Source organism: Aspergillus welwitschiae, assembly GCF_003344945.1.
Source record: "Aspergillus welwitschiae strain CBS 139.54b unplaced genomic scaffold BDQ94scaffold_22, whole genome shotgun sequence".
Classification (NCBI taxonomy): domain Eukaryota; kingdom Fungi; phylum Ascomycota; class Eurotiomycetes; order Eurotiales; family Aspergillaceae; genus Aspergillus; species Aspergillus welwitschiae.
Genome location: NW_020798716.1, coordinates 37469 through 54942, shown reverse-complemented (window position 1 = coordinate 54942; position 17474 = coordinate 37469). Strand labels below are relative to the sequence as shown.

Sequence of the window (17474 nt, the reverse complement as noted above, 5' to 3'; positions counted from 1 at the left end):
TCCGAAAGAACATAATGCACGCACGTGCATAACCCTCCGATAGCACATGAAACGTTTACAACATTATCACCCCTGATACCTCCTACCCATTATCCCGTGAGTATCTCAATTTTCTCCCTCAAAAAGACAAGACTATCGACACAAACAAACCAACTCACCCCTCAGGATCACTCTACAGGTTCCAACATATATAACACCTACACTAAATCAACCTCCACACCCACCATCTCTAAACACGCCCGACTCGGCCACGCATTCTCCGTCCCCAGCATCCTGAAATACTCCACTACGCGCCACTGATCCCCTCGTCCTGTGAGGAATTGTGCTCCTGTACTCCAGCCACACATTATTAGTTCCAGACTTAATCATATTTCAACAAAATAAAGGTTAGGTATTCACCCATAGCGACACAATGAGATGCATTAATCCTGCATCCGAAGTGGTCGTTGGAGAAGGAAATCGCGCAGAGGGCGTGGACGTGTGGGAGGATGGTGGATTTAAGATGGTGGTGGTATGTTAGGGTGTTGGTCGTGTTGATGTTAGTGTGTGGTGGTGGGAAGTGCGAAGCGAGGAGGATTTTGGCTGTGTGGTAGAATTGGAGGCCGACGACTGTTATTCCATCTCATTCAGTATTGATCGTTGTTAGCTGGGTGGATATGTGGAAAGGAAGCTATCATGTAACTAGCTCTCTTCTCCATGAAGGAGTCGGGAAATGGGGGTGTGTGAGGGAAGAACATACTATGCCACGGACAAAGCAACCTAATCACCGGGAAGGAGTCCCGTTCCTGCTCCTCATAGTAATACGGTTCAAACGTATCAGGCACATTAATCCTCCAGGCATCAATAAGCTCATCTAACTGTGCCCTCGGCAACAACCCCGGACACTCACGACCAAAACAGTGATTAATAGCATGAACGAGCAGCCACGTCATCCTATTTGCCCAGTCAGCGTCTGTCTCGGGATAACTCTCGTCGAGTGGCCAGCTAGCTACGGAGAACTTGGTGCTGCAGCGGCCGAGAATGGCCATGCGGATGTCAGCCCGTACGTAGGAATAGAAGGTCGCTTGTAGGAGACCCCCCGTGCGAGTTGATGCTTGCACAGAAGGGTCGAGGTGCGCGAATGCACCTGGGACTAGGTGGCATTGGCGATCAACGTGATACTCGTCGTATTGCTCGGACATGCGGAGGATGGTGATGGTGGCGAGCACGGCTTCGTCTTGAACTGCTGAGCCTACGTCGTTGAGGATGGGGATGAGGAGGTTGATGCATGTGGATTGGTATCTGTCTTCTTCGGTTGATAGCTCGGTTCGCTCAGGGTTGAGGAGGCGGAGGATGTGGGCGGAGCAGGCCATGATGGCTGTGTGGAGTAGAGTGCATTGTAAGGATAGTCTATGGTTCAGGGGTTAGTGTTAAGTTTGCGTTAACGATGGATATGGACTGGCTGATACCGAGGAACTGTATATGTGTAATGGCGCTCGGGGCTAGTAACGTCGAGCTGTTGGAATGTCAGGATATGATCGTACTATCAGATGGGTGTGTGTACCCAGGGTCCGATGTTTTGCACGAAGAAGTGCAATAGTTCGCCCTCGGCGGTCGTCAGTGCACGAGGCGCATGTCTGTAGAATAGAGGGCACCTGGTGATTGGCGCAGTCGGCGAAGATGTGCCCGGAGTTCGTGGGAGGAATGAAATCGATGCTGCTCCTTGGGACTCGGAGGTAGGATAGCGTATGACATTATGCGGTAGGGTTCTATCGTTTACGGGGAGGGTAGCAGAGACCACCGGGTCAGCAAGGAATGGAGACGTTGATGGCACTTGACTGGTATCTGCCACTACAGGAGGAGATGCGGGGGGCTGTGTTGAGACTGGGGCGTTATTCTTATCGTTTTGGGTGAACACTTCTGCTTGAGCTACCAGGGTCGACAATCTGCTATGTCGGAAGGCGATGGCCCCAGAGCGACGTTGAGCGTAGCGACAGGAGCGATTAGACTTCGAGCAACGACCACAAACTGGTTGGACACCATCGCCTGTGAGGGATCAGCTCTATAGAGCCAGCATAAGGTCCGAGTTCATAGGGTCCTTACATCGCACCTTGCGCGATTTGCATGTCAGACTGCGTTCTCTTGGTCAGCATACATCCATGCAGTCAAGAGACAACCTACCAGGTCTTCTTGCGCATCTTTCCAGCATTCGGGAGGACGATGGCAATAAGTTTGATGGAAGGACATGCTCGGTCTTTTCTTCCTTTGCGGGGAAGTCTGGAGTAGCCCTGGCTTGCTGCAATGTTCCCGATCAGGCAACTCGGCGCCGAGAGTTGCAAGTATATCAGCTTCATCTGGACTCTGGATGCGTAGCAAGAGGCCAAGGCCAAATATTGCTTGTTGAGCTGGATCTGTCATATAGGCATCATGTACAAAGAGATCATAGTCTTGGTTTATATCTTAATCGTTCTCAGGGTCGTCCTCGCGCCAATATACACCTACCTGCGGGACCCCAAAGGCCTGAAGCGCTTCCCGGGAGTGTCAGTCGCCCCCATAACCGATCTTTGGGGAGTATTGCAGCAATACCTTCGTACGCGCACCCTTGCCGTCCACAAAGCACACCGTAAATACGGCAGCATAGTCCGAGTCGGCCCAACCAACATCTCCTTTTCAACGCCCGAAGCAATCCGTGACATTTACGGCCACGGAACACCAGCGCTGAAAGATGACTTTTACCAGACCTTCAACTCAACTCATCTCAACGTATCCGACGCTCAGGATAGAGACGTTCACAGCATCAAACGAAAGCGATTTGCCATCGCCTTCTCCCAGAAACGTATTGTAGAGCTCGAGCCTGTGGTTCAAGACCATCTGCAGCGTGTCTTCCACATACTGGACTCTGCGAACGGAAAAGAAGTGGACATGAAGCAGATAATGATGCACCTGATGTACAACCTCATCTTTGTCACCTTCTTCCATCACGACCCCCAGTTTATAGAGCGAGGCAGCACCAGTGTCCCTATCAAAACACCAGCTGGGACCCCGTACACAGGCGAGATTCATCATCTGCTCAGTAGCACCTTGCACATCTCCACAAGCCTCGGATGGGCACCACGACTCAGGTCCCTGCTCAAGCATCTAACCTGCTGGCATTCAGGCTGGAAGCACGGCACTCAGCTCCAACACATTACCACGCACTTTGTGCGCGAACGAGTAAACATGGATATTGAGCGTGTGGACGCAGGCCTCCCACCACTAGACGATCTCATGACCACGCTCCTTTGGGACAGGAACCACGAGCGCCCCCTGTGTCTGGAACTGGGCGAACTAGTGACAGAGGCCCAAAACCTCTTCAGTGCCGCCGGCGGGAACACTGAAATTGCCCTGACCAGCATCATCTGGTACCTCGCCGGCAATCCACATATAGTCCGACGTCTTCGTGCAGAACTTGCAGATGCAATCTTACCTCAAACCGATCCATCAGCCCTCATATCATACGACCTCGTCAAGAATCTTCCTTATCTCCGCGCCTGCATCGACGAAGGCCTACGTCTTCGTCCCTCTATCCGTGGTGGTCTTCCTCGCGTTGTCCCAAAAGGAGGCATGATGGTATCTGGCGAGTGGCTGGACGAAGGTACCACTGTCTCTGTATCCACGTATACTGTCCATCGTGACCCGGATATCTTCGGTGCCGATCCGGAGCGCTATATCCCTGAGCGGTGGTTGCAGCCTGACGCGCGTGACATGCAGCGTGGGTTTCTGGCTTTCTCGCAGGGAGGAAGGGGATGCTTGGGACGGAATATTGCTTATTTTCAGATGCAGTTGGTTATTGCAGCGTTGGCCTGGAGGTATGATTTCGCGTTAAGGGAAGATGGGTGGGAGTTGGAGGTGATGGAGACGTTTAGTGCGCATACGGTAAGTTTGCCTGTTGTTGTCACGAGACGGGAGTAGGTTGCGATATTTGGGTATAGAAATATAAATATTGATGATAGGGGAGATATGTTATGTGAAAGTCGTGTTTCATTGTATGGAAGTATTTGGTCTTGTGGGACAGGCAAATGTTACTATGATACCTTAAAACATACATATACAGTATGTGGAGGAAAATATCAAAGATCAGTTCATTATTGCATTAACCCTCATCCTTGACGGTGGTCTGTACATGAAAGTGGTAGTAGAAGAAATCAATCATGCCACGTCGTGCACTTCCAGGCTATACAGTCTCTCCAGACCAACTCAATCACGATGGTGGGAGATTGATGAGATGGGGGCGATGGGAGGGGATGTAGTATTGGGTGCCGTGGATGTAATACTACAAATTTTCGATAGGCTCGCTTCTGTGGTTCAGGATGCAACTATTGAATAACCAAGCTGTTTTAAACTTAGTATAAGCCATCAACTATGTACATGCGTTTGGTTTCTGCCCCATGTTCGGCTTTTTCTCAACCCGTGCTGGCAGCGCAGCTACTGCTCTCATCCTATGGTTGGCTCAGGAATGCCAGCACACGGGGTCTCCAAGGTACTCATTGGCAGCAGACTCGTAACGGTCCCATTGGCAGCAAACATCATCGCATAACCATCAGGATGGTACGCAGGCCATCCCATCGCCGGGAGCGCATTGACCGGATCCCGCATGAAAGCAAGATACAGATCCTGCCAGTGGGAGGCTACAGCGGTCTCAAAAGGCGTAGCGGGTCCGCCATACTCCGAGTACGTCCCAAACAGCAATGGAAGCTCGGAGCTGTGGTAAGCTCCTTCCCAAGGTCTAGGTGAAATGTTGCTAAAGTTGGCCGTATTGAAGTAGCGGAAGGAGAGAGAGGATGTGTTGTAGCGGAGACTATATTATTGGTAACGATCAGTATGGAGCCAAAAAAGAAAAAAAAATGGAGTAAACGCACTGCCCGTTGTAGTTTGCCGGACAGAGATGGGTGGACACAGTCTCTTCGTGGACGTAGGTCATGTTTGGACCTTGGGGCCCAGCCCAGGCAACCAGGGAGGCTTCTTCATTGGCATTTGTGCCAAAAATAGCAGGCTTGATGGTGATACAGTTAGCATAGAACGAAGTTCATAGACGATAGCTGCTTACAAGCTTAGAGTAATTTCCTGCATAAGCCCTAGCAGTGTAGTCCTCAAATTTGGTCACATTGTCCACAATAGTCGTGAACTTCAGAGTAGGACCGGTCGAGTACAAGGTGTAGTTCTCATAAAACTGAATGATAGAGTCTGCGCTAACGTTTCTCATGCAAGCCAACTCTGCTCGAGGGGAGAGATCGCCGCAGCCCATGTGCTCAGCTACAAAGGTGAAGTTCGTATGCTCAACGTCCGCACTGGAACCGGTAGCAAAGACACTGCCTGAATGCATAATCAGGCCAGACACAATGGGATCATCGGGCCAAGCGTAGTTGTAGTAGTCCGTGCTGGCTGCTCCAGAGCTCTGGCCCCAGAGGGTTATCTTGGATGCGTCTCCGCCAAAGGAAGCAATGTTATCTCGAACCCATTCAACAGCAAATCTTTGGTCAAGAAGTCCAAGGTTTAGGTTCTGCTGGATCTCTGCCAGGCCGGCAGCGTTGGGAAAGCCGAAGATATTGACCCGGTAACTAGAGTGCAAGGGATCAGTTTCAAAGCAATCAAGGCGAAACATGCATCACAAATCCCCCAAGGGTTTTCACTTTGGAGAAAAACTCACTTGATGGCAACGACAATATGAGACTGTGTCCTTTGGATCCAGTTACTCGGATCAAAACCATTCGTCAATAGTCCTCCTTCATAGAACCCGCCGCCAAACATCCAGATCAACACAGGCAATGGTTCGTCCGTGTCATTGACGGCATGCAATGGGCTCCAAACATTGAGAGTCAGGCAATCCTCTGATGTCGGTCCATACGGTTGTAGCCAAGGAGAGTCAAACGTGTACACAGACGGGTCAGTCTTAGTAGTCAATGGATACTGCGGGCAAGATGGGCCGATCTTCGTGGCATCAATGATAGCCTCTGCAGGCTTCGTCTGGGGAGGCGCAAACCGTAGCTCATTCACAGGAGGTGCTGCAAATGGAACTCCAAGAAACTGCGCAACATCTGGGGCTGAACCATTGACCATGCCATACAGTCGCCCAACAGTCGTATCAACAGTCAGACGAGATACTGCTGCAGTCGCTGCAGAAAGCTGAGCTGCAGCAACGATGAAGCCGAAGGCTTTTAACCCCATTTTTAAGCTGCAGTTTCAACTGGGGAGGTTCAATTGGGTCGATAGCAGAAAAGCAACAACCTCAACGCCATGATGAAGTGACATACGGCCATACTAATACTTCTAAGCTCTTGATAGCATGATGCTTGATGGCCTACTTTTTTCCGAAGCCGTCAAGTTAGTAGATTCTGCATTGGCCGCCAATGCGTCATTTGTGCCGTCAACTCCACATTCGCCGATGGACCACGCGCGGAGAATCCCCGAAAACTGGGGAAGGGACTTTCCAGGGTCTCCCGCATTGGTCCAAGGGGTTGATTCTAACTCTTCAAAGGAATAGTCTGGTGGGATCCCTCCAACAGACGAGCTGGCGGAGTTCAAGCCTATTTCGACTTAGTAGACACCTCGTGTCGCTGCACTCCTTTCCGTATAGCCGATGCACACCAATGTTGTGGTTGTTCAAAGGCCGTTCGGAGCTGGCGGAGCATCTTGGGGAAAAGAACAAAGCCGGCGGGAGCACTGATCGTCAATAAGGAACACATGCACGGCCTCTCGCGCCAGCTTGCTGGTAATGGCGGTAATTGCACATTTCCGTATTCCCTAATGAGTATTGCAGCGCATGTCTTCCTTGCCCATGGGTTTATGCGCCAGAAGGTGGAGACCCGAGGGCTGTCAGTAAGTCGGTGGATCGATCTTCCCCAGCACATTGCCGCATGCCTTCTACTTCTATGCCATCACTAGAGCACAGAAGAGCATTACTATAACATCTTTGAGCACCTGCGTATTTCTCTTTCAGAGACAACTGCCCCAGAATGAATGTATGAAGATGTAGCAGACCAGAAGAGCCGACCGGCAAACGGAATGCCGGGCCAAGACACAGACAAACGTAGCAAACAGCCGTGACTCAATCTTTTCGCTTTGCATCCAACTTCGCCCTTCCTCGACTCTCCAGTTGATCTTCACTAACCGGAGTCAAATCCCCGGTTTTATGGTGACAGAGAGGTCCTGATGGCGTCGACTTCCGCGAAAGAATCGAGTGGTGTTGTTCAGCAGCCAATTGAGCTGTCGACGTCGGGAACCATGAACGAGAACTATGGACCTGACCAGTGCGGTTCGGAGAATATAGTATCCAATACACAAGATCTAGAAAGGGTTCCCCCACAGGGTCTCCAGTCCGAATCTGGAACGCCTGAACCTCGCAGTAACTGGAAGATCTTTGCAACTATGCTCGCTCTTTCGGTGTGTTTTCTCTTTACCCAATAAGTCTCCAACCTGCTTATAAGAAGTAGCTTGCGCTCTTTATTTCTGCACTGGATCAGACCATTGTGGCTACTGCTACACCGACGATCTCGGCCGATCTGCATTCAGCATCCGGATATGTATGGATTGGTGGTGCTTATCTCCTCGCGAATGCCGCCAGTTCCAATATCTGGGCCAATCTGTCCGATATCTGGGGGCGGAAGCCTATCCTTCTCTCAGCCGTTGCTCTATTCTTTGTAGCATCGATCATCTGCGCCAAAGCAAATGGTATGCCCATGCTGATTACCGGCCGTGGCATACAAGGTATAGCTGGTGGTGGTCTCATCCAGCTGATCACCATCACCATTTCTGACTTGTTCAGCGTCAGGTATTATTGTCTAACAACTTCCCACCCTGGTATATAGCTGATATGGAGTCAGATTGCGCAGTCTGTTCCTCGGATTGATTGAATTCATCTGGGCAATTGCTGGCGCTTTAGGGCCGATCGTGGGTGGGGCTTTCACCCAATCTGTTTCATGGAGGTGGATTTTCTGGATCAATCTTCCCGTCTGTGGAACAGCCTTTGTGCTGCTCTATGTTTTCCTGGATATACACAATCCACGAACCCCGGTCCTGGCCGGAATCAGAGCCGTGGATTGGTGGGGGAGCTTCTCTATGCTCGCACTCATCATCCTACTACTACTGGGCCTGGACTTTGGCGGCGCCACATTCCCCTGGGGCTCCCCCAAGGTGATCTGTCTTATTGTTTTTGGCTGTCTGATGTCGTTCGCCTTCATCTACAGTGAAAAGAAGCTGGCTAAGTACCCCCTTATGCCACTTGGGGTATTCAGGAACCGGTCCAACGTCGCCTGCTTCCTGGTCGACTTCACACATGGCTTTGTACGACCTTGCACCAACCTCATCATATCATCACACTGCTAACACTTCACACCAGGCCTACCTTGGCGCAGAGTACTACCTCCCGCTCTACTTCCAATCCGCCAAAGAATCCACCCCATTCCGCTCCGGAGTTCTGATCCTCCCCTTCGTCCTAACCGAAGCAGCATTCAGTCTCTTCTCCGGCCTCCTCATCCACCGAACCGGCCGGTACCTCGAAATCATCTGGGCCGGCACCGCCCTCGTAGTCCTTGGAACGGGCCTCTTCACCAACTACAGCGCCACCTCCTCCCTCGGGAAAATAGTCGGCTACCAAATCACCGCCGGCATGGGATGCGGAATGCTCTTCTTCCCACCTCTCCTCGCCCTCCAAAGCAACATCTCCCAAGCCAACACCGCCAGCGCAACTGCCACCTTCGGCTTCATCCGCAACGTCGCAATGGCCATGTCCGTAGTCCTCGGGGGTGTTGTGTTCCAGAACAGCATGGACATGCGACAAGACGGCCTCAAGGCAGCGGGACTGTCCTCGTCGTTATTGGCTGAGTTCTCCGGCACGGAGGCGGCAGCTAATGTCAATGCTGTCCGCGCGGTCCAGGATCCGACCCAGCGACACGCTGTGGCTGATGCCTATGCGTGGAGTCTTCGTAATATGTGGATAATGTATGCTTGTCTGGCTGCTTGTGGGTTTGTTGCTAGTGCGTTTATCACTCGTCAGCATCTTAGCGAGGAGCATGTGGAGACAAAGACGGGGTTGAAGGAGAAGCAACCCGTGTCGGAACAATAGGCCGTTTTTTAGAAAAGTGCTATGTGTTTTCGTGGCTTGTTAGTCTGGTTATTATCTATCTGGCAACCAACAGCTATTGTCTTGGGATAATGTCTAAAAGTTCATGCTTTTTTCAATCTATATACCATACAAGATACTGTGTTTTTGGAAATTACAATACAAGTTCATGTACATACATACAAGAATGTTCAATCACTGCGCATTCATTGGACTAATTCTCTAGAAAACATTACACCCGAACAGTGCTATATGAATCTTCTTCTTATATATTAATATAGTGTTTGCATGATGCTTTTGCAGGCATATCTTCGTCTAAATATTTACACAATATATACAGAATTAAAACCAATAATATGATTAACCGAGCATCAACCATGCCATTAACCCTACCCATCCTCCAGCAAAAACAACTGTCACGATGCCCGCTCCCACACGGTCTCCCGTGGTAATCGTGCTTAGGATTGTCTTGTCATCGGAGCTGTCATCGGTTCCGGCCGATGGATTGCTGGTGCTGTTGCCTCCCGTGCTGGAGGTCAACGGTGCAGCCGAGGAGTTGGAGAAGGCGATCATATTCGACGAGAAGACGCTGGTAACGCTCATCTGTTCCTCGAGACCGCTCCAGCCATCCCAGGTACTGTTCCACCATCGCACACCGCAGGTATTGTTACCATAACCGGTGCAAGTTGCGGCAGCGCCCTGGGCAGATCCCTGCAGCTTGGGCAGGATTCTATCGTAGGTGGATGGAACCAGTAAGGCTGTGTAGGCGAGCCAGGCAGACACCAGGCCCTTGAAGATGATTTCGTTGTCGTTACACACCTCGGTCGGTTCGCATAGAATCTCCGTCAGGATTTCACCGCCGTGGCTTGCGGGGAAGAACTTGTTCAAGGTGCGATTCAACAGGCCATCGACAGCGTTCATCCATTTGGTGCTGGTACCGTTGGTCTGTGATAGGTTAGGAGTTGATCGTCTCTCAATGCGGTGGGTCTACCTACGTAATTGTACATGTATGCGGCTCCTCCTAGGTAGGCGCCGTAGTTATAGCTCCACTGGTTATCGCCCTGGGTGCTGCAGTCGTTTGTGGTTGACGTCGAGTCTGCGACGTTCCAGGTTGAGTTGCTCAACAGTGGCGTCGTGACCGACCAATCCCAGATGCGCTCTGCCCAGTCATAGTAGGTCTGGTTGCTGGTATAGCGCGCCAGACGAGCCGATAATTGAAACAGACCACCGTTGGAAATGGCATTCTTCATGGTATAACCGGATTCGTAGGTATAAATCTGCCACCGCATACCCCCGTTGCAGGTAGAATTATCCCAGCGGGCGACCTGGGTATTGAAAACACCCTGTGCTAAAGAAAGCCAGGAGTACCCATCGCTAGAGTCGGGAAAGTTCAGTTCAGCACCAGTCATAGCGGCCAAGCCCCAGAACATTTGATCGTCATTTCCCTGAACTCCTCAATTAGTAGGGGAAAGGGGCTGCCATAAAGCGAGGAACTCACAATGTAGCTACTCCAGTTCGCCGGCATGTAGTCACAATCGCCCGCCTGCCACTGCATGCCCTGGATGACTTCCTTGTTGTAGGTGGAATCCCCCGTGTAGTGATAGTATTGCATGAGTGTCATGAACATGGCGCCACCTTCCCACCAAGTGTTGGGGATCTTGCCCGGAATTTCGCCGGACTCGTTTCCTTTGTAGTGCTTCATCATGCCGTAGGCGGCGATTGATGCTGCATTTTTGATCGAATCTGTGAATAAAGCTGTTAGGTTCACCTGCATTTGAGTTGCGGGAAATGGGCCATGAACCATATATCAGGCCCGATTAGCAACTACAGCTTCAGAACCACCTACCCTCGCTGCTGATATCAAGACTGATACCTTGGACCCCAAGTACCGCCAGGGCCAGGACCAGCACACATCTTAGCCACTGATTCCCCGCCATTGGAAGGAAGATAACGACGGCGCAATCACAGGATATCGAAACAAGATAAGGAACGGAAATCCGAAAGCGAACAGGAGGCGAAGACTAGCGAACTGGGGAAGGCATTTCAACGCCTTTGACTGGATCGGCACTGGCGGGCAAAGAGTTCACCTTATGAGATTGAACTGGCGCCAACAAGAAAGTGACTGCCTAAGCCGGAGTCGTCACCCACCGCACCAGCGTACGTCAACCAACAAGCTGCCATTTCTTGTCCGAATAATTTTTCCATGCCTTAAGTCCGACCTCAAACCAGCTACGGCTAGCTCGAAATTCTTTTTCCGGTACCTGATGCGTCACACTATTGACCCAAGAAACACAGCAGACCAAAATCCCGATGATGGCCTGGTTTCAGTATTGTGTTTCCAGACTATCATTTGATAGCTGATGAGGACACTCATTTTGATTGCATAATTCAAGTGGGAGAATCCACTCTTTTCCAACAGAGCATTGGACAAGATCGCGCCGAGAAAGATGCCCAGACGAACTGGCATCCAAAATCTAAACTACTGACGAGTCTCTGTGGAGCCGAAGCGAAGCGCGATAACGCTTTCAGACCGGGAGATTCCACTGCCGATCCACTCCTGTGAAGTCGGTTTTACTCGTCGCTTTTTTGGCTTTCTGCCAGCCCCGATGGATCGCCCCGATTAGTCAGAGGCTTAGCCTCACGTGGCAGTCCATTAGCTGACTCAGCCGGTTCTGCACGTCCGAAGGAGCTGAAGAATCCTGGCAAAATATTAACGGGCTCAAAGCATCAATGGTAGAGCAGTTGATGGCTTCGCTATCGCTGTTGTCGGAGAAGAATCAATGTGTGTCAAGATGATAGTGGAGACCTCCAGTTTCATTCCTTCACCTGCCTTTATCAGTTGACTGACCATAAGTACTAGTACTATTCAGCTTAGGTAGTTTATCTCCAAATATATACTCAGAGCTAAACCGTGACGATGCTGTGCGTGTAGTACCCAATATCCGACACCCGTCACTCACTTGATGTGATTATCAATTGCATCGCTCTGATTTCAATTGATTGACTGTAAAAAGACTCAGTGGCATTATGAGGACATTGATGACATTGTATAAGCGAAGCCGAAGAGGTGAAGACAGACGGAAGAAAAAGAGGAAGGTAGAGGAACCCGATCACCTGACCTTATAGAGATCACTTTTGGGAGTGACAACCATTGAAACCGGGACATTCCAAAATAAATGCGGTCGTTAAATGACACTTGTTAAGCATTTAAAGGCCCGTCATCCCTTGCATTGCGACCCGCAACTCAATATGCGAGAATGCAAGTGACGGGCCCGGAAAGAGTGCTAAACTTCCGGTAAGGAGGAAGAAGTAAGTACCCAAAAATAAACAGGCCCAGAACAAGAACTGGGATGCCCAAGAACCACACATGATGTTATCAACAGTAGGAGAATCTTCTATAGCAGATAAACGTTGCTCTGATCCTCTTCTCCAACTCAATCAATCTGACGTCGGCCCCTTCCGACCGCCGATCTTAGCGCCGATAATGACGGCGACTCCCGATGCCCTCTGGGGTAGATAACAAATCATCACCCCATCACCTCAATTCATCCCTTCTCCTCTCATTCCCATTTATCAAACACTCAATCATCTATCCGGGCAGGTCCCTTAACTTCAATCCTTCTTCCAAACTGTACATTACTTTCTTTGCAAATAACCGGAAAGTTATATACTGCCAATACAACAATGCCTCCACCGACCCTCACTACCACACCACTGCTCAACCTCACCCCCGCTCCCCTCACCCCAGAGGCCTTCTCCGACTTCGGCACAGCAATAACATCCCCCTTAGCTCGCAACATCACCACTCCTCCACCAGAGAGTACCTTGAAGACGCTAACCCCCGTCCCCGTCCTCGCCAATCAATCCTCCGCTCTGAAGTACAGCCCGATCGGGCCAATGACAGATGCTTACTCAACCGCTCCGAGCGGCCAGCCCTCTTCCGCCCGCATGACTATGTTTTCGTGCTTTCCGCGCAAACTACGCACTGTCGCTCATAAGAATGTGAATGTAGTTGATGTGCGCATTCTGGAAAGACACCCCTTCACTACGCAGACTTTCACCCCAATTGATTTGTCGAGTCAGGTGAAGACGATAGGCGCGGGAGGCGAAGTGGAAGAGGAACCGTTTTATTTGGTTATTGTGGCGCCGTCGTTGAAGGGCACTACGGCTACTGCGAGGACGGATGAGGGGGAGATTGTGAGCGTGGTTGATCCGCCGGATTTGAGTCGCTTGAGGGCATTTGTCGCTAGGGGTGGTCAGGCTGTTACGTATGGGGCTGGGACGTGGCATGCGCCTATGGTGGTTATTGGGAAGAGGAGGGTGGATTTCGTGGTGGTGCAGTTTATAAATGGGGTTGGGGATGAGGATTGTCAGGAGGTGAGATTTGGGGAGGGGATCGCTGTGGAGGTTTCGGGTGAGGGGACGAAGAAGGCTTTGGCGAAGCTTTGAGAACGCTTATGGCAAGGGTTGGAGCTCTTGCGGGGGATATGGTTCATTGTACCTTCTTATCAAAATGGCTAATGTACATAGATTGTGAATGATTTATGAGGCTACTGATAGTATAGACAGCTTCACGCTCCATTCGCTGTATGTTTTGGTGCCGAATTTTCATCCCAATGTGGGCTGTCGTTGTGGTTGGCGAATCGCTGACGCACGTTCTTTGCCATTTCAATGGCCTCCCTGGGTAGTCCAGCCAACTGGGCGACTTTCAAAGCATGCGACTCGCGGTTCACACCTTTCCGTAGTCGATGAATAAATGAGAATGATCCAGAGGCGGATTCTTTGACATCGGTGCAGTATCTGCCGAGAGCGTCAAAGTCGTGGGTCATATCGGCAAGGACATGGAAGTGAGTCGCAAACAGTGTCCGGCATTTGTTGTGATAATGCAAGTGATGCAAGCATGCAAAACTAACGGCAGTTCCGTCTTCTGGCGTGGTCCCTCGCCCGACCTCATCCATGATGACAAACGAGCGTGACGTCGCTTGTTTGAGAATAGCTGCTGTTTCCAACATCTCGACCATGAATGTGGACTGGTCTCGGAACAGATCATCAGCGGCCCCAATGCGACTGAAGATCTGGTCAACCAAGCCAATCTCTGCATACGCTGCAGGGACAAATGAGCCGACCTGGGCCAGGATTGTGATCAGTGCGTTCTGTCGCAGAAAAGTGCTTTTACCTGCCATATTGGGTCCGGTCACAAGCCAGATCCGCTCTGGGCCTCCGAGAAAGCAATCGTTGCTGATAAACCGTCGCCCTTGTTCCTCGAGCCCAAGCTTGACTGTGGGATGGCGTCCGCCTACAATCTTGTGACTTTTATCTTCGTTGAGGATTGGGCGCACTAGTTGCTGTTCCTGAGCCAAAGTGGCAAACGAGCACGCGACATCTAGTTCATCCATAACGGCCGCATTGCGTCGAATCTTGACAAGGTTAAGGATAACCTCCCTACGCAGATGCTCAAAGATAACTTGTTCTTCTTGACGGATTTGGGTTTTCACTTGGTCCATCTGGCCGCCTAGTTCCGTCCAAGCAGGTAGGTAGAACGACCTCGTTGACTTAGTGGACGAGACATTCCGTGTTACTCCAAGTTCTTCCAATGATTCTTGGGTAATCCTAGCCCCCTTGACATGGCATATGTGACCCAATCCCGGAGTCCACTTGAGTGTTAACGCAGATGAGCCCACCGACTCGCGAAGACGCTGTGTTAGCTCCGATTTTGCAGTATGTAATTGCTCTAGATCGTGATGGAGTTCACTTAGAGCCGGGCTTGCATCTCGCCTCATGATCCAGGTATCGGCAATCGTCCCCTCATCCGTAGATGCGCTAGACCGATCACTGCTTTTCGTCTTGACTTTTTTTGGTAGTGCGGCCATGTCCTCTGGGATACCCTCATTCAGAGTGACAGACTGTGCTAGAAGTGCTGCCTCTGCAGCTGTGTCGTCCTCAATGCGTTGCTTCTGCAGCAGTCCTTCCTCGTCAATTGCTGTCAGTATTTTGTCAGCTAAGACTGTAGGCCCATCCATGTGGATTCGGTCGACCATAATCCCAATGCTGCGCTTGGTTTGACTGTCAGCCTCGCTATGCCACTTTCGTGATAAAACCTGTCGGATTTCCTTGGAGGCTTCAATTGCCCTCGAAAGGCAGATTAGATCATCAGGGTCACCCCGACCAAGTGTAAATTTCTGTACTAGACGTTGGGCATCATAGCTGCGTTTTAGAAACTGGATGACATTGTCATGCAGATCGCGGTCTTCGATGAATATGGAAACAAGGTCAAGCCGTTCGTTGATTACCGATAAAGAGGTGGAAGGCGATGCTGCCACAATGTTAGATTATAGAAACCAAGGGAGGTTATTAGGCATACTAAGACGGTCTCTCAGCAAACGTGCTCCACTCTTGGTAGAAGTTCGCCGCACGGCATGAAGAAGGCTTCCTTTCCCGAAGCCATCACGGGCAGTTTCCAATATTTCTAGACCTCTTAAACTATTTCGGTCGATACTCATCGACTCGTCTAAATGTCGGCGACGAGGAGGCTGAAGCTTCATATTCAAGCCTTGCAGCTGTACCCGGATGTACTCCAAGAGACTATACCCGGCGGCGACCTCTTCACGCGTAAAGGTTTCTGCGGCGGCGTCTGACACAGGGGCTTCAAGCATAGCTTCCCATCGGGCCATGGGCGCAACCTTTTTCGGAAATTGGAAGAAAGTCATTAATCGTTGATCGTGTCCAATCAATAACTGCAGCTCCTGCCCGATTACATCCTGAAGACCTTGGTCTACAAGTATCTCCCGGGCGCCAATCCTGGCGATAGCAGACGGCAGCATCTGTGCTGTAGTTACTTGCGTGAAGAAGTCGCCTGTGGACAGGTCCAACCAGGACAAGCCTACATTCTGGGACGCGGATAAAAGAACGTGCTGTTGCGAGGATGAGGCATCCTGTTGCATTAACTGCTCCTTCAGCGAAGATTTATCAATGTAGACGGCCAATAAGAAATTATTCTCGGAGGGATCCATGAACTTCTCATCGATTAATGTGCCAGGTGTGATGATTCTGGCCACTTTACGATCGAAGAGAAGACCCCCGGATCGGAGCTTGTCTTCTGCGGCATTTGGGAATTCTTCGCTGACAGCCACGTACTTGTTCAGGTCCTGAACAAGGATCTTTAGAAAACGGTCTAGCTGGAAGAAAGGAAAACCAGCCATAGGGACAGGGCCCGCACTGGTTTTCTTGGAGGCAAGCTTAAGGTTGAGCAACGGAGCGAATTCTTCAGCTTGCTCAAAATAGAGCTAAGACTAGTTAGGAGTACCCTCTGGAAGACCTAGACTTTATAGATGTAGAAGTAGCATAAAGCCGGTAGTCATACCTCGTAAAAGCCGCCTACTCTAGTCAAGATCACGCAGTTTTTGAACTTCTGCATATTGTTCCAATGTCCTTGCACGACAGCCGGATACTTGGGAGCATCGTCCACCACTTCCTGATAAGGCTGCAGCTTTAAAGCACCCTGGGGCAGATCTTTCAACTTTACAGTAGTCTTCGTTTTGGCATTTCGCCGCGACACTGAATAACAAGTTACCTTGGGCAGGAGCGTGGACGGTCGCCGGGCATGATGACATATGGTCCTGTGTACATAGCAACGATAAGGTGGGAAAATGTCAGGTCTAGCAATAAGACGAGCTTGAGAGTGACACAAATAGGACATATGTAGTCCATGAGCGCGCATCATCCCGAAAAAGCGCGTAGTCTGCGGCGCGTTGGGAGAAAGGGACTACGCAACTATACAATGTGATGGCAGGCCGAGAAGCGCGGCAGAAAAGCGGCGAGCGGGTGTATACCTCAGGCTCCCGCTCGCCAAACCTTCCCGCCTTGCCACGCAAATCTGCTTGACAAGAACTTCCCGCGACTTCTCTAACGCAACTCACTCAAACTCCTCCAATTCCTCCCAAGCAGCTTGCAACCTTGCGCCGACCCCTGTGCTTGTTTGCTGCCGGAGGATGGTCCAGGTTTGTGAAGCCTTTTAGGATCCCATACCGTCACGAAATTCATTACCCGTCGCAGGTGTCTCGACGCGCCGGCTGAACCTGAGCTCCACCGAGCCCAGTCGACACATTACCGTCGCAGCACGTTCGCTTTACCATTTGTTCTATTGTTTCTGTTATAATATACCATCAAAATGGCGGACCAGAATATTTCTCAATACAAGTACTCGGCGATGTCCAACCTGGTTCTCCAGGCGGACCGTCGTTTCATCTCTCGCGTCAACGATGAACCCACCGGAGACCCAGAGTCGCTCGCTGGTCGCATAAGTATTCGGGAGATGGGCGGGAGAATGGCGCGTGATGATGCGCCAAAGACGAAGAAGAAGACCGTCGGCCCGACGGACATTGAGCGCGGTGCGATCCGA

The 17474-nt window shown here is 50.7% G+C and overlaps 8 protein-coding genes across 8 annotated transcripts; 3 read left to right on the top strand and 5 right to left on the bottom strand.

Annotated features, from left to right (window-relative positions):
• Positions 1–361: 361 nt before the first annotated feature.
• On the bottom strand, positions 362–2402 carry BDQ94DRAFT_180153 (Zn(II)2Cys6 transcription factor; the record flags this gene model as incomplete). Its single annotated transcript, XM_026773553.1, has 5 exons — positions 2157–2402; positions 1544–2025; positions 1449–1495; positions 740–1389; positions 362–609 (listed from the first exon to the last, which is right to left on the bottom strand). Exons 1-5 carry the CDS (start codon positions 2395–2397, stop codon positions 362–364), a joined length of 1668 nt encoding a protein of 555 aa, XP_026624681.1. The 5' UTR covers positions 2398–2402.
• Positions 2403–2406: 4 nt separating this feature from the next.
• Positions 2407–4033, top strand: BDQ94DRAFT_180151 (cytochrome P450; the record flags this gene model as incomplete). The annotated part of the gene is made up of 1 exon (XM_026773552.1): positions 2407–4033. One exon carries the CDS (start codon positions 2407–2409, stop codon positions 3928–3930), a length of 1524 nt encoding a protein of 507 aa, XP_026624680.1. The 3' UTR covers positions 3931–4033.
• A 347-nt stretch (positions 4034–4380) lies between these two features.
• On the bottom strand, positions 4381–6593 carry BDQ94DRAFT_180149 (chlorogenic acid esterase precursor). The gene is made up of 4 exons (XM_026773551.1): positions 5666–6593; positions 5066–5576; positions 4878–5011; positions 4381–4816 (listed from the first exon to the last, which is right to left on the bottom strand). The coding sequence occupies exons 1-4, from the start codon at positions 6181–6183 to the stop codon at positions 4453–4455; spliced, it is 1527 nt and encodes a 508-aa protein (XP_026624679.1). The 5' UTR covers positions 6184–6593; the 3' UTR covers positions 4381–4452.
• A 512-nt stretch (positions 6594–7105) lies between these two features.
• Positions 7106–9279, top strand: BDQ94DRAFT_55414 (MDR family MFS transporter). Its single transcript, XM_026776035.1, has 4 exons — positions 7106–7398; positions 7449–7786; positions 7839–8298; positions 8354–9279. Exons 1-4 carry the CDS (start codon positions 7168–7170, stop codon positions 9077–9079), a joined length of 1755 nt encoding a protein of 584 aa, XP_026624678.1. The 5' UTR covers positions 7106–7167; the 3' UTR covers positions 9080–9279.
• A 79-nt stretch (positions 9280–9358) lies between these two features.
• Positions 9359–11627, bottom strand: BDQ94DRAFT_146373 (glycoside hydrolase family 76 protein). The gene is made up of 4 exons (XM_026766813.1): positions 10923–11627; positions 10575–10819; positions 10072–10521; positions 9359–10021 (listed from the first exon to the last, which is right to left on the bottom strand). The coding sequence occupies exons 1-4, from the start codon at positions 11011–11013 to the stop codon at positions 9437–9439; spliced, it is 1371 nt and encodes a 456-aa protein (XP_026624677.1). The 5' UTR covers positions 11014–11627; the 3' UTR covers positions 9359–9436.
• A 523-nt stretch (positions 11628–12150) lies between these two features.
• BDQ94DRAFT_146371 (uncharacterized protein) lies at positions 12151–12472 on the bottom strand. Its single transcript, XM_026766812.1, has one exon. It carries the CDS (start codon positions 12443–12445, stop codon positions 12284–12286), a length of 162 nt encoding a protein of 53 aa, XP_026624676.1. The 5' UTR covers positions 12446–12472; the 3' UTR covers positions 12151–12283.
• A 93-nt stretch (positions 12473–12565) lies between these two features.
• Positions 12566–13644, top strand: BDQ94DRAFT_146370 (ureidoglycolate hydrolase). Its single transcript, XM_026766811.1, has one exon. It carries the CDS (start codon positions 12761–12763, stop codon positions 13523–13525), a length of 765 nt encoding a protein of 254 aa, XP_026624675.1. The 5' UTR covers positions 12566–12760; the 3' UTR covers positions 13526–13644.
• Positions 13587–16828, bottom strand: BDQ94DRAFT_180145 (mismatch repair ATPase MSH1). Its single transcript, XM_026773550.1, has 3 exons — positions 16437–16828; positions 15438–16359; positions 13587–15389 (listed from the first exon to the last, which is right to left on the bottom strand). Exons 1-3 carry the CDS (start codon positions 16794–16796, stop codon positions 13648–13650), a joined length of 3024 nt encoding a protein of 1007 aa, XP_026624674.1. The 5' UTR covers positions 16797–16828; the 3' UTR covers positions 13587–13647.
• Between the last annotated feature and the right edge of the window lie 646 nt (positions 16829–17474).

Coding starts and splice junctions, on each gene's coding strand:
- BDQ94DRAFT_180149 (XM_026773551.1), bottom strand. CDS start 6,183: ATGGGGTTAAAAGCCTTCGGCTTCATCGTTGCTGCAGCTCAGCTTTCT. Junction 5,577..5,665: donor CATATTGTCGTTGCCATCAA/GTGAGTTTTTCT, acceptor CTTGCACTCTAG/TTACCGGGTCAATATCTTCG. Junction 5,012..5,065: donor CAGGAAATTACTCTAAGCTT/GTAAGCAGCTAT, acceptor ATCACCATCAAG/CCTGCTATTTTTGGCACAAA.
- BDQ94DRAFT_55414 (XM_026776035.1), top strand. CDS start 7,168: ATGGCGTCGACTTCCGCGAAAGAATCGAGTGGTGTTGTTCAGCAGCCA. Junction 7,399..7,448: donor CAACTATGCTCGCTCTTTCG/GTGTGTTTTCTC, acceptor TATAAGAAGTAG/CTTGCGCTCTTTATTTCTGC. Junction 7,787..7,838: donor TCTGACTTGTTCAGCGTCAG/GTATTATTGTCT, acceptor ATATGGAGTCAG/ATTGCGCAGTCTGTTCCTCG.
- BDQ94DRAFT_146373 (XM_026766813.1), bottom strand. CDS start 11,013: ATGGCGGGGAATCAGTGGCTAAGATGTGTGCTGGTCCTGGCCCTGGCG. Junction 10,820..10,922: donor TCTTGATATCAGCAGCGAGG/GTAGGTGGTTCT, acceptor CTTTATTCACAG/ATTCGATCAAAAATGCAGCA. Junction 10,022..10,071: donor CCGCATACATGTACAATTAC/GTAGGTAGACCC, acceptor AACCTATCACAG/ACCAACGGTACCAGCACCAA.
- BDQ94DRAFT_146371 (XM_026766812.1), bottom strand. CDS start 12,445: ATGTGTGGTTCTTGGGCATCCCAGTTCTTGTTCTGGGCCTGTTTATTT.
- BDQ94DRAFT_146370 (XM_026766811.1), top strand. CDS start 12,761: ATGCCTCCACCGACCCTCACTACCACACCACTGCTCAACCTCACCCCC.
- BDQ94DRAFT_180145 (XM_026773550.1), bottom strand. CDS start 16,796: ATGATGCGCGCTCATGGACTACATATGTCCTATTTGTGTCACTCTCAA. Junction 16,360..16,436: donor GAGTAGGCGGCTTTTACGAG/GTATGACTACCG, acceptor AACTAGTCTTAG/CTCTATTTTGAGCAAGCTGA. Junction 15,390..15,437: donor TTTGCTGAGAGACCGTCTTA/GTATGCCTAATA, acceptor ACATTGTGGCAG/CATCGCCTTCCACCTCTTTA.